This window comes from Pelobates fuscus, chromosome 8, assembly GCF_036172605.1.
Source record: "Pelobates fuscus isolate aPelFus1 chromosome 8, aPelFus1.pri, whole genome shotgun sequence".
Lineage (NCBI taxonomy): Eukaryota > Metazoa > Chordata > Amphibia > Anura > Pelobatidae > Pelobates > Pelobates fuscus.
In genome coordinates this window covers 18,805,237-18,818,333 of record NC_086324.1, presented here as the reverse complement: position 1 = coordinate 18,818,333, position 13,097 = coordinate 18,805,237, and the positions used below count along the sequence as shown (strand labels likewise).

At 39.6% G+C, this 13,097-nt stretch overlaps 1 protein-coding gene across 1 annotated transcript in view; it reads left to right on the top strand.

Moving 5' to 3' along the window:
* The window catches only part of TMEM163 (transmembrane protein 163), an 83,763-nt gene extending 79,531 nt beyond the window's left edge, over positions 1-4,232 (top strand). Inside the window, exon 8 of the mRNA XM_063429348.1 lies at positions 1,527-4,232. Within this exon, the coding sequence (XP_063285418.1) occupies positions 1,527-1,587 (61 nt within the window). The 3' untranslated portion in view covers positions 1,588-4,232. The remainder of the gene's footprint in view (positions 1-1,526) is intronic.
* Positions 4,233-13,097: the final 8,865 nt, after the last annotated feature.

Below are 13,097 nucleotides of genomic sequence, written 5' to 3'. Positions count from 1 at the left end.
CTGGATTAATCTGTCACGTTTAAACATTTCATATGAAGGAACACAACTGCAGATTTCTTATAGTTCGAATATTTATTAGGAGTAATTGGTATTGACTTTAATTCCAATATACAGGTACTGTAGCATTAAGTATTAAACGATAAATGAAGTCCACAGTTATATGCACTGTAGCTTTAAGGAGTAAACGGAACTGAAGCAGCAAGAGTCCTTTAGTAGTATTAATTAATTAGATGATAAGAAGTTACAATAGCTGTTCCATAGACTTTAACTGAAGAAAGATAGATGCAGCTAACTGAGACAAGTATGTGTTGAAGTTAGCTGTAACGGTTGGCTTTAACGAAGGACTTTGGAGACAGGAAATAACAGCTTTAGATGCAACGTTTATCAGAGAAGTTTTACTTAGCTTCCGGCTTATAGAACACTGGTTCCCGAGATTCCTCAGAGGCAGATTATCCTGCATGGATAGAGTTCAGCTTTAGCCGTGGATGAGGAGAGGCGAAGGGAACTTGAAGTCTTCTATTCCGGTCCGGTAACAGCAGGTTTTCACAACTAAGTTGCAGCCGGTTCGTGAGTACAGAACGTAGTTCAATAATCCAGCCCTGATCAGCTGGTGCAGTCAGATTAAATAGGCAGACCGTGTCATACAGGGGTGTGGCTAGGCTCCGTGGAACCAGGAAGTAAGAGGATACCATAGTTAAGGCATTACACTTTTGTAAGTCTTTAGCTGACACTCTAGGATTCTTCTTCACCTTATTGAGCAGTCTGCGCTGTGCTCTTGCAGTCATCTTTACAGGACGGCCACTCCTAGGGAGAGTAGCAGCAGTGCTGAACTTTCTCCATTTATAGACAATTTGTCTTACCGTGGACTGATGAACAGCAAGGCTTTTGGAGATACTTTTATAATCCTTTCCAGCTTCATGCAAGTCAACAATTCTTAATCGTAGGTCTTCTGAGAGCTCTTTTGTGCGAGGCATCATTCACATCAGGCAATGCTTCTTGTGAAAAACAAACCAAGAACTGGTGTGTGTTTTTTATAGGGCAGCTGTAACCAACACCTCCAACCTCATCTCATTGATTGGACTCCAGTTGGCTGACATCTCACTCCAATTAGCTCTTGGAGATGTCATTAGTCTAGGGGTTCACATACTTTTTCCACCTGCACTGTGAATGTTTACATGGTGTGTTCAATAAAAACATGGCAACATTTCATTCTTTGTGTGTTATTAGTTTAAGCAGACTGTGATTATCTATTGTTGTGACTTGGATGATGATCAGATCACATTTTAAGACCAAAATTGTTGCAGAAATCCATATCATTCCAAAGGGTTCACATACTTTTTCTTGCAACTGTATTTGAAGACATTTTTCCAATGCCTGGGGGTCACATCCCACTTCCACCAGTTATAGTAATGATACCTAGTGCTTTCCTCAGTGACCTACATTGTTTAATTTCATGCCACGTAGAAAACCCTTTAGTCTAGTTTTACACAATTAACAAGCAATATGTCTATTTCCTTCTCATTCAGATTGCTGATTGACATGGTTCCTCGGGTCCGACAGACACGTCACTATGAAATGTTTGACTGAAGAATTTTAGAACATAAGGAGCATCATGCAGACTATGAAATTGTCCATCCGACACCTGCAATCAAGTAGCAGCTATGGGGAATGTGAGCTTTTTCTCCACAGATAATCTGGGCTTTATTGAAACGTCCAACTATACATAAAAAAAAGAAAAAAAAACATGTGACCTGCGTATAAAATAGCACACAGCATTTTGTTACGGTATATTATGTGATGGTAGAACTACTTTTAATCTTACTATGAATGGCAATATTTTGCATAAATGGAGCACAAATGCACATGGTAATGACAACAATTTCTATGAAACATTGCGATTCTTTGTAACTATTGCTTCGCGCTAATGTATCTGCTGAATGAACCGTCTTCTGGATACGGGAGATTGGAGAATATTAGATACAATTCTGGATCACACATTGTAAAATACACAACATGTGCTTTAGATGACAATATAGCCAATAAATTATTTTTAGAGTATTTTTTATATATATCTATATACTGTATGGCAGACATAACTATATAAAAAACATGACATAATTATTTTTTAATTCACCGCCATTAAATAAAGAATTAAATGCATCATAAGTAGAGAAATGCATAAATATCCTAAAAGACAAATACTATTTAGCTTGTACTTATTATTACATTCCCTATTTTGCTTTATTGGGTTTTTTATGATTCCTCCCGACACCTTTCTTCATGTTTTGACAAAAATAAACAGTGCCTCTAGTGGCAGATTTCTGTATCTCTGCTCACTCTTAGTCAATGGTCGGCTGGCTCAGACTGAGGGCTAACCCAACATTGTCAGTGATTCTACAACTCACACACTAGAAAATCCAGGGTTACGAATATCTGTACCATTAAACATGAATCTCTTCTTGCTTTTTCACTTATATACCCAAAAGAAGAGAAAAGACAGGGTTTAAGATTTAAAAAATGTTCACGCCCAGGACTGTTTTGCTAACAATGCTAATTATAATTTACTGACACGTTCGGGTTAATAATCAATTGCACACATTTTAGCCGCCAGTGGGAACAAGATCAATTCACACAAGAACAAAACTGTTTAGTTTAGCACTGGAAGTCAAACATGGCCTGTCATGACATAGAGGTCCTGCTTTAAATTAAAATATTTGGGTTAAAATACTAAGTTTCATAGACTTACAGCTCAACATATGACCACAGAAGACACCTGGGACAATTCTAAATATCTGGATCCATTCTAAGCTCATTCTGTATTTTTTAAATATGGCCACTGTTCGTAGGACATGTTTATTGGATTCTTTGTGCCAAATGCGTTTATTCTCCTTGCCATGTGGGCATTCTGCTAATTCTCTTTCTTCACAATAAGTAACACGCTACGTGGGCAGATAGCACTGTACATTATTAGGAGCAGTACAGCAATGGAAACATTTAAAATTAATCCTCACACATTTTCAAGAACTTTGCAGATTGAATACATTTTTAGATCGGTCTATCTCTATCTATCTATCTATCTAATATGACATTTTGGGGCAGTTTCTAATATTTCTCTTTATTTCTCCCGTTTGTTTTGCTTAATGTTCAAAAAGACAATAGACCCGTCATATATTGTGGACACTTTATAGAACACAAATATTTATCTGCGGGTCCCTCTCATAGTTTCACTTAGAAGGCATCGGGGCAAGAGATATTTTTTTCTACTGCCTTGTAGAACCTCAAAAAACATCTATGTTACAGGAAGTACAGAGCATCTAGTCTACTTGTCACATTAGAAGTTTGATTACAACAATCCCCCCCCCTCCCCACCCCATATAACGTTAACCCCACCTTAGAAAAGGTTTTTTATTATAGAGTTAGAAATGTACCAAAGCACATCGTATAAACCAGAATATTCCACCTCTCCAATTCATCTGTATTTTTTTTTACTTACATAACATGGTGCTAGGGTGAGAGAGCTTAGTTCATGGACATAATTCCAAAAATTATGTTCCTCAGGGGCGTGCCTTGACAAAGTGAGCAGTGCAGCATGTGCACTGTGTAGACATACAGAACGTTAGCAATAGATTTTATCGTTCATATTTGGTGCTTCGTTTATGGATAATTTCTCGATGTCCGAAAGACAAGATAAATTAGAAGTGCATCCACAGGGTAGTGTTGCCTTTATCCTACATTACATCAGGACCTCTCACCAAACCTAACCCATGATAGTTAGGGAGCTGTTTATGGACGTCATAAAAATGTCAAATCACAATGTCGAGCTCTCTGTTCTATAACTTACTAAAATCCAGTTCATGCTCCATTGGCCCATTGTATTATCTCACCACATATGTAATTTTGACATTTCCTGCTGATACAAACGGTAAGAAAAAAACAGCACAAAATCAAAGTTATTACTATTTATATAAAAAACGCAAAGTAAAAATAGATTTAGTATGTAAAGTGCATATGGATTGACCTGTTTGATTGGAACGTCTGTTGGAAATCTATTTCAATATGGGACAAGCACACTTGTACATATCACAGTGAATATTTAAACTTTATTAGCAGTGCGGTAACCTGGTTGTTTGATTAATAATCGCAGTAAGAAAATAACAGGTTGTTTTCTGGTTGTGTACTGTCATAGTGAGAAATATTCTGTAAAATGTTAGAAGCCAAATGTTTGTTAAAAATATATATATATATATATATATCACTCCAAGAAAATGTTGAATATTATTTTTATTTTCACTGTTATTAATATTTAAATGTGTTCCCTGAATGTATTGTATAATATAAGGTCTTCCTGTTCAAAAGAGCATTAAGCCTTCCGCTGTGGGGGGGCATATGGCACTTGCAGAGCAATGTGTTGCCGATTCCACTGCCGGTGAAGGGGGTAAACAAAATTATTTGACCATTAAATATTTAATAAAAAGAAAAATGATTTAAAAAAAACAAAACAATGTGTTACTGTTTCAATATTTTCTAATAAAGAGAGAGTGATGTACCCTGATTGAGAGACTGAGATATCGTCAGTATGCCACGATCTTTGATCTGTTACTGTGCGTTAAACGTGAGCGTTAGTTTTTTGACAAAGTTTTTGAAAAATGTAAAAACTAATAGTTTTTTGTTAATTTAATTTGAAAACTAATTGGTTAAAATAAAAATAAAAATGAACGAATGTCCGAATAAATGGACCACTTAACAAAATCTTGTTTGGTGCTGTTGGCATTGTTGCTGTTCTGAGTATTAACACATTTATCAACATGCTTTCCCTGTGTTTGTTTGTGACTTGTGAAAGCGCATTTTGCTTGTGTTTGGCGCCTGTTTGTGGGATTGCGTGTGTGTAGAGTGAGCTGATTGTGGTGTGGTGTTTTGTGTAAATAGGTAGGTTTCAGTTGTGTTGTGTCTGTGGTGTAATATGTGTGGCTAGGGGCTGTAGAGAATGAGCTGAGATAGTTTGTGTTTATATGAGGGCATAGTGTGTATAGAGGCTGTAGTGTATGTGTATAGTTGATGTAGCATTTGTAGGGGCTGTAAAGTGTGTGTCTAGGGCAGGCATAGGCAACCTTCGGCACTCCAGATGTTTTTGATTACACCTCCCAAGAGCATTATGGGGGAAGTAGTCCACAACATCTGGAGTGCCGAAGGTTGCCTATCCCTGGTCTAGAAATGTAGTGTGTGTTTGCTTACAGGGGATCTAGTGTGTGCATAGGGGATCCGCAGTGTGTATGTCAGGAATGTAGTGTGTGTAGTTGGTGTATGTGCTTACAGAGGATCTATTGGGTGTGGAGGACCCAGAGTGAGTATAGGAGATTTAGTTTTTGTGTATCTGTATGAGTGTCATTCTGTGTATCTAAATGTGTTTTATTTGGGGGGGGGGGGGGGGGGAGAGAGGGGAGTTGGTGTAAAGGGCGTGATTGCATGCCAGGGAGTAGGAGGTGGGTGGTGGCAGGATCCAGTAGGCCAAAGCAAAATGCTTGCCCAGGGTCCAATCAATATTAAAGTGTGTGTGTGTCTTGAATATAATTTGTGTATGGCTGCTCTACGTATGTGAGGGTGCAAAGGGTATATATATAATGGGTGTATATGAGGTTGCAATGTGTGTGGGGTGCAGTCAGGGCCATCTTCAATGTTGATTTGACCCTGGGCAAGAATTTTGCTTGGGCCAATTGGACCCTGCCCCCCTTCCCCACACTCATTGGCATGCAATCATGCTCTTTACAACAATATTGTATAAATATAAATAAATATAAACAAGCAAACAAACAAACAGACAAACACATTCAGATACATAGAATGACACACATATACAAACACTGACACCTGGGAGAATACTAGATACACAGGGGCACACAATTACACACACATGTAAATACACAGATACATATGCAGACATAAACATAGATATACACATATAGACAGACACGCAGATATACATACAGACACATATACAGACACACAGATACACATACAAGCACACAGATACAAATACAGACACACAGATACATACAAACATACACATTCACATACAGACACACAACTGCACATACAGACATACACATTCACATACAGACACACAGATACACATACACGCACACAGATTAACAAATACACATATAGACCCATTCAGTCATTCACATATAGACAAACAGATACACATACAGACACATATACACATACAGTCACACAGATACTCATACAGTCACTTAGATTCACATACAGACACACATGCAGCCAATGGCTGGCTGCTGATGTTGGCAGTCAGAGACTCTCAATCTGCTCCCCTCCTAATTTTTTCCTTCCCGCGCGGTACCGGTTTTAGCTGGGAGGAAGTGACTGGCTGTCACTTCCTCCCTGCTCTGACATCATAACAGGGTCATGCTGTTAAAGCTCCACAGCGCTGACCGGGCCCCTGAGGTTACAATGCTATCAGAGGGCCCTCAGCGTTCAATAGTCTGCAATAGTATATTTAAGGATCGGCAATCCTAACAGTACTTATTGGAGGCATAGGGTAAAAGGGGGCATCTGCCCTGCTTGCCCAGCGTTAGAGTGCAGTGTATGTGTGATGGGTGCGATGTGTATGTGACGTGTGCAGTTTGTATGTGAGAGGAGCAGTGTGTGTGTGAAGGTGCATTGTGTGTGTGTGTGTGTGTGTGTGTGAGGCTGCAGGGTGTGTCAGGGATGCATTGGGTATATGTGAGGGTGCAGTGTGTGTGTGTGTGTGATGGGAATAGTGTGTGAGGGTGCAGTGTGTGTGTGTGTGGTGAAGTGTGTTATTGTGTATGTGGGGACAGATTAAGGCAAATACATGTATATATATTTTTCTAATTAAAATAAATATACTTTGCACCCTTCCTCCCTTTGCCAGGAGGAGGGACAGTGCTTCCAAGCCCTGGTGGTCTGGTGGTGAAGCCTTGGTGGTCTGGTGGTGAGTGAACTCTAGTCAGCAGTTCCTGGGGCAAGAGTTCACTTCCCGAGACCAGAGCATTGCCATGGTAACGGCAGTAACGCTCTGACCTTGCAAGAGAAACCCGGCGGATCTGCAGGATAGAGCTCTCTCCCCCACCTGCATCCATTCATAGTCAGTGGGCCAATGAGAGAGATCTTTGATATCCCTACTGGCCCATCATAACACATTTGGATAGACCCTGCATGGGTCTTACTCCCACCTTACCTTTGCCAGTAGCCATCTCGGCCCACAGGGCAGTTGCTGGTTTGCCTGATGGCCAGTCCGGGCCTGGGGGGTATATTTGTGTGTCAGTTTCTCACTGTAACTCTACAATGTGTATGTTGAAATCTGATAACTGCAAAAATATGTAAGTAAATATTTATGTATATAAATAGATCACTATTGCACTATTTCTAACACTAATATAAACACATACGTATGCAGTTGTCAAATATCAGTATATGGCCTTGTAGATACATTTTCATGGCTGTAATATCCTGCTAATAAAGTCATTAAATCAGGCCCGGACAGGCCATTGGGCAAATCCGGCAAAAGCCTGGTGATTTGCAATGGCCAATGCAGAGCCTGCCTTGCTATCTGCCTTCTCAGGCTGATAGCAGGTAGATCAATGACCAATCAATCACCGGCCTCCTGGCACTTCCTGTTTGTTCCTCCTGCGATCAGGCAGTTTGGAGTGTTGTTGCACTTTACCATGGCAATGCTCGGAAAGAACATTGTGAGAGGAGTAAAGTCAGTTTGCAACCAGAGGAGCCCCACCACCGGACCACCAGGGCTTGCTAGGTCCCCCCTCCCTGGCCAAAGGTAAAAAGAAAGTTGGACATAAAGGTAATAAGAAAGTGGGACATAAAGCTTTTTTTTTTTTAATTAAAAAAATATATATATATAAATATGCTCGCCATGTCACAATATAGACCCTAGCACTCCCCACACAAACTACACCCCTACACACACTATACCCCTCACAAACTATACCAAACACACACTACACCCCTACACAATATATTCCTCGCAAACTATACCAAACACACACTACACCACTACACACACTGCAACCCTCACAAACTATACCAAACACACACTACACCCCTACACAATATATTCCTCGCAAACTATACCAAACACACACTACACCACTACACACACTGCAACCCTCACAAACTATAACAAACACACACCATGCCCCTACACACACTACATCACCTATACATACATACATACATCACAGTGTCTAAGCACTCACTCGCTTCATCTTCTATGCACACACTCTCTACACGCCCTAACCAGACATTTTAGACCACAAACAAAACACAACTGAAACCGAAACACAAAAACACCACAACACAATTAGCTCACTCTGCGCAAACAATCTCATTTGCAGCCTCCAAACACATTTACAGTACTTTTTCCTGGCCCTCTCTGCCCACATTCAACTGGGCTGCTGTGTTAAGAAATGCCCAGTTCGGCTTGGAATTAAACTCAGTTTATCCGTTTTTCTTTAATTATTTTGGTTGGGGTGCATTGGGTGAGAACAAAACGGAGACATGTAGAGGTGCATACTTTAATTAAATTGTGGCAGCACAGACATCCACCCTCATAATGATAGTCGATATTTAAAAGATAGCGGTTTAACAATGTCAGGGTACGTGGCATGCCAGAATCTGTATTTAATGCAGAACACGACTGATACTGTGACAGCAGAACTGAACCCAGCTGTATTCGGTAATACACAATGGGAAGTTTGCAAACCGGGGGGTGGTGGGGGAGGGGGGCAGGGGCTATAACCTAGGGCCCCATTACTTACCAAAAATGGATTTATTCTATTTATCTTTTCTAGACTTATTTTGCAGAATTTGACTTTTATTTGAGTTAGGCCTTCCCATGGCTATAGGATCTTAGAATTCCTATAGAATCGGGTATTAGAGAATTATATTACACCCCATCATATTACTGGTTTTGTTTATTGGTATCTTCACTTTAAGAGGTTAATAAACCAGACCATGTTCATGTCCTGAGCTTGATTAATTAAGGATATTATTAGAGGCGATACTCTGCGATACTGTGCAAGTTTTACAACTAGCATGTTTATCTTTCATGTTGCAATCCGAATGGGACCCAGTGAGATTTTGTTTGTTTATCGTCTGTAAGCATAAGAAATATGCAGAGAAGTCATATTTTATTATTTATATTATATATTTTTTTGGAATGTGTGACATTGACTGTTATAGCAATTAGTGACATAAAAGTGATTCCAGAATCACATGGACGACAAGGGAAGGAAATTGATATTAAAAACAGGAGGTCAATTGTCTATAAATTTTTTTAATTTCTGGAATTTATAGCAAAATGTGCAAAATGTTTACTTAAACCACAAATCCTTAATGTAGTGATTTTGGTGTATAAACCCTGGCCTTTTTCTCTGGCGATATAATGTTTACATTTGTCTGAGAACGGCCACTTGAAACAATTCTTCCTGTCTACGACGTCTTCGTGTCCGTCTGGTGTCATCACGCACCGGATAACTTGAATACTTCTCATAGATGAGCATTGGTTTGGACAAAAGCTATTAGGATTGTAAGGCAAGACTGAGACTGAGCGCTGGATTACAGGCACGTTTTATGGTAATTATTACTTATTAAAAAAAAAAATAAAAAAAATACAACTCGATCATTTAAGGCAGGCTTCTCCAAACTCCGGCCCTCCAGATGTTGCTGAACTATAACTCCCATGATTCTATGAATAAAATAGATAGGCTGAGAATCATGGGAGTTGTAGTTCAGCAACATCTGGAGGGCCGGAGTTTGAGGAAGCCTGATTTAAGGGAACACAACTGATTAAAATTGATTTAAAAAACACATAGAAATAGATTTTAAGTATTCTTCCACTAATAATGACTGTACCTAACCATTGTACCACTATTTAGTGTTACCAAGTAAGCTTTGCCAAACTATGTTTCTTGTTCGGAAATCAAATGAGAAAAGAGGGTTGAACAAACATCTTTGGTGTCTGAGCGCCACCTAGTGGCCGAAAATGAATATTCTTGTCACAGAGAAGGTAAAATAGTTAAACAGGAGCTGTCCAAATGCCAACTCCTCCAAATACATACAAGATATTATTTACTAAGGACTGAGTTATGCTGAGAGAAAGGTTAATTATTCTTTAAATGTTTGTCAAGATTAAAGTAGCTGATCTCATGAAAAAACAAACAAAAAAACATTCAGTTCTCTTAACCCCAGGGGTCTATCAGACATCTACTGTTAAATATCCTGATTGCCGCGGTGCTGGGTCTGGATCAACAAGGTAACCTCATGAATAAAGTCACCTCTAAAGTTACAGTGAACTCAACTTTTTTTTTTTTGCGGAAAATACAAGAAAAAACATGATAAACAAACTGCAGTTAGATTTCCCAAATTGAATGATGAATTTTTTTTTTTTTTGATGGACGATAAGCCATTTAATGGCATTACCTATTTGTAAGAGTGATAAAGAGGTGTAGCCATGTCCAGTTAGAATCAATTCATGGATCTGTGGATTTACCTAGTACATAAGTAGCGCTCCAATGGGATCTGTAAGGAAAGTGACAGAAGGAAACAATAGGAGTTGTTATTAGGAATTTTGTTTTTTCTTTTGAAATATTAAAAAAAGGTGACTCCTTCTTAATGCAGCCTCCTAATATATATGTAAAGATCACTAGTATAGTGCTCTGCATATCTACTAAGGAGTGGTGCCACCCAGGTGACTGTTGGGAGGGGGTGCTGGGGAACAGAACTTTGACGCACACCCCTCTATTAGTTAGACAGAATGGGAGGATCACACAGAGCTGGCTGTGTGTGATGTGCTTGTTTCTGGCTATCACTGGCCAGTGATCATCAGCAGCACGGTTGTTATGGTTAGAGAGGATGAAACATAACTTGTCAATACATATCCCTACCATTCTCTCAGTGTAGGGGGTAATTAATTCTGCTTTGGGCCCAGGTTCCAGGTGTTTATGGATCCTAACAATGGCCCTGCTTCTACGCACGATCTATTAAAAAAAAACTAAATTGCTCATTATTTGACAGCGGGTGAATGAAGCCAATCCGATAATACTAATCGTTAGCACGTTCATCCTGACTGGCTAGCACAAAACAAACGAGCCCATTCAATGAACACATCAGGGTTGCTCATTGATACCCCCTATAGCATGGGTCCTCAAACTCCGGCCCCCCAGATGTGGCAGTTCTCCCATGATTCTCTGGCTATCTATGTAATTCAAAGAATCATGGGAGTTGTAGTTCAGCAACATCTGGGGGGCCGGAGTTTGAGGACCCATGCCCTATAGGTCTGGTGACTACTATGAAGTCTAAGTGAAATGCCAGTGAGAAGGTAATGTCCACAAGGTGTGTTTAGTGAAGCATTGTCTTGGCTGTCATCGATTGCCTTGCTACAAGCGATTTATTTAGGTGGTGGGGGAAGATAGTCATGGTGTTTAAGAGGTACTCCAGGCTAAAACTCATTTTACAGTATTATTTTAAAATTACACTAAAATGAAGAAAAAAAAAAAAGTTATATTTTCAGCGCTGCCTTGTTCACAGAAAGCAGTGATGGGCGGAGTCTGATAGAGGAAGTGGGTATAACATGGCACTTCCAGAGGTGAAAGTAGAAGCTTTATCTGCTTGTTTTTGCGCACCTCTACATCTATAATCAATGGCGTTGGACGTAACCTAATGCAAGGACTACCACAGGTTGTAACGCTACTTATAGTATCACCAGCCAGTAACATATGATAAGATGCAGCTTTATCTGTTAAATCAATCCGAAGAAGCCTTTTGAAACCATGCAGTGATCACACTCACTGTTAACCTTCACATGACCTTCACGACTTTTTGTTTTTACCAGTTAAGTACATGTTAAAAGTTTTTGTATCTTTTTCATTAGTTAACACAATATCAACAAACCGTGTCATCCTTTCCCTTTGTATACTGTGTAGGGCAGACATGGCAAGGAAAGACGGGAGTGAGGAGATGGATTTAATGCAAAAAAAAAAAAACAACAACAAAAAACATCTGTCCAGCATGTACCATCTGACCAAGGTAGAAAAGATGGGCAGAACGGAAGCTCTAGTTCACAGAATCTTTTGACAGACCCACCTCTGAACGCGTTGCCGTAAATCACATAAATAAGCATTATTTCATGAATTAAAGCAGGGGATTGCCATACACTTCCACGTAATTAATGATCACAAAGCGCACAGCAGACTGGTGGGAACAGACAGCTCGATACTCCGCGTGCCGGCATTTAAACACACACACAGCTCAATATTATTTCTTAAGACTGAGTGTGGACTGCATAGGGTCTAATTATATGTTAAGTGCAGTTCAGTATAGGAAACAGGTGTTTAGGTGGACATGAGATCAAAACTACAAAGAGACCGGAAATGGGGACCTTTTCTCATATTTAACAAGTTGAAATTACTAAGGAAAAAACACCAAATAGGGAGAGAGATTGGATAGATGGGACAGCTAAGTTGGAATCGTTTAAGAAGAATTTGATTACTTTAACACCTTAAGGATGGAGGCTATTGTCCAAGTTCTGACCAAAACAAAACCTAGAATTTGAGTTATATGTCTGTTCAATCATAATTTACCTCTTTCTTATTTAAGCGGTACTGTCACCATCTGGGGACTTTGCAGAATTCGCAAAGAACTCCGTCAGTGACATCGCCACTGGGGGTCCGGTGGCAGGTAAAGGCAAGTTCCACTGACCTGAACCTGTCCCTTGTGCCATTGTTCTTCGTTGGGTCGTCTTCAGCATCAGGAGCCAATGTCACTGCTTATACTCTCGCACAGAGAACCAGTTCCCTGCAGCTGTCACTGTAGATGGCTGTGGAGATTTACACTTCTAGACGGAAGTAGCTAAGCTCTCTACTTTGTCCCAGTTTCAGTGAAATTCCAACAGTCAAAATGAAATTCTTCATAAAGAATTTATCTTTAATTAAGAAAGTTTATTTTCCAAGTTCTGCATGGCATTTTAATTGTTAATGTCATAACACTGTTAGCATTTACTGCAATAAAACACACCTATTTCTATGGAATACTGTCCCCCATGT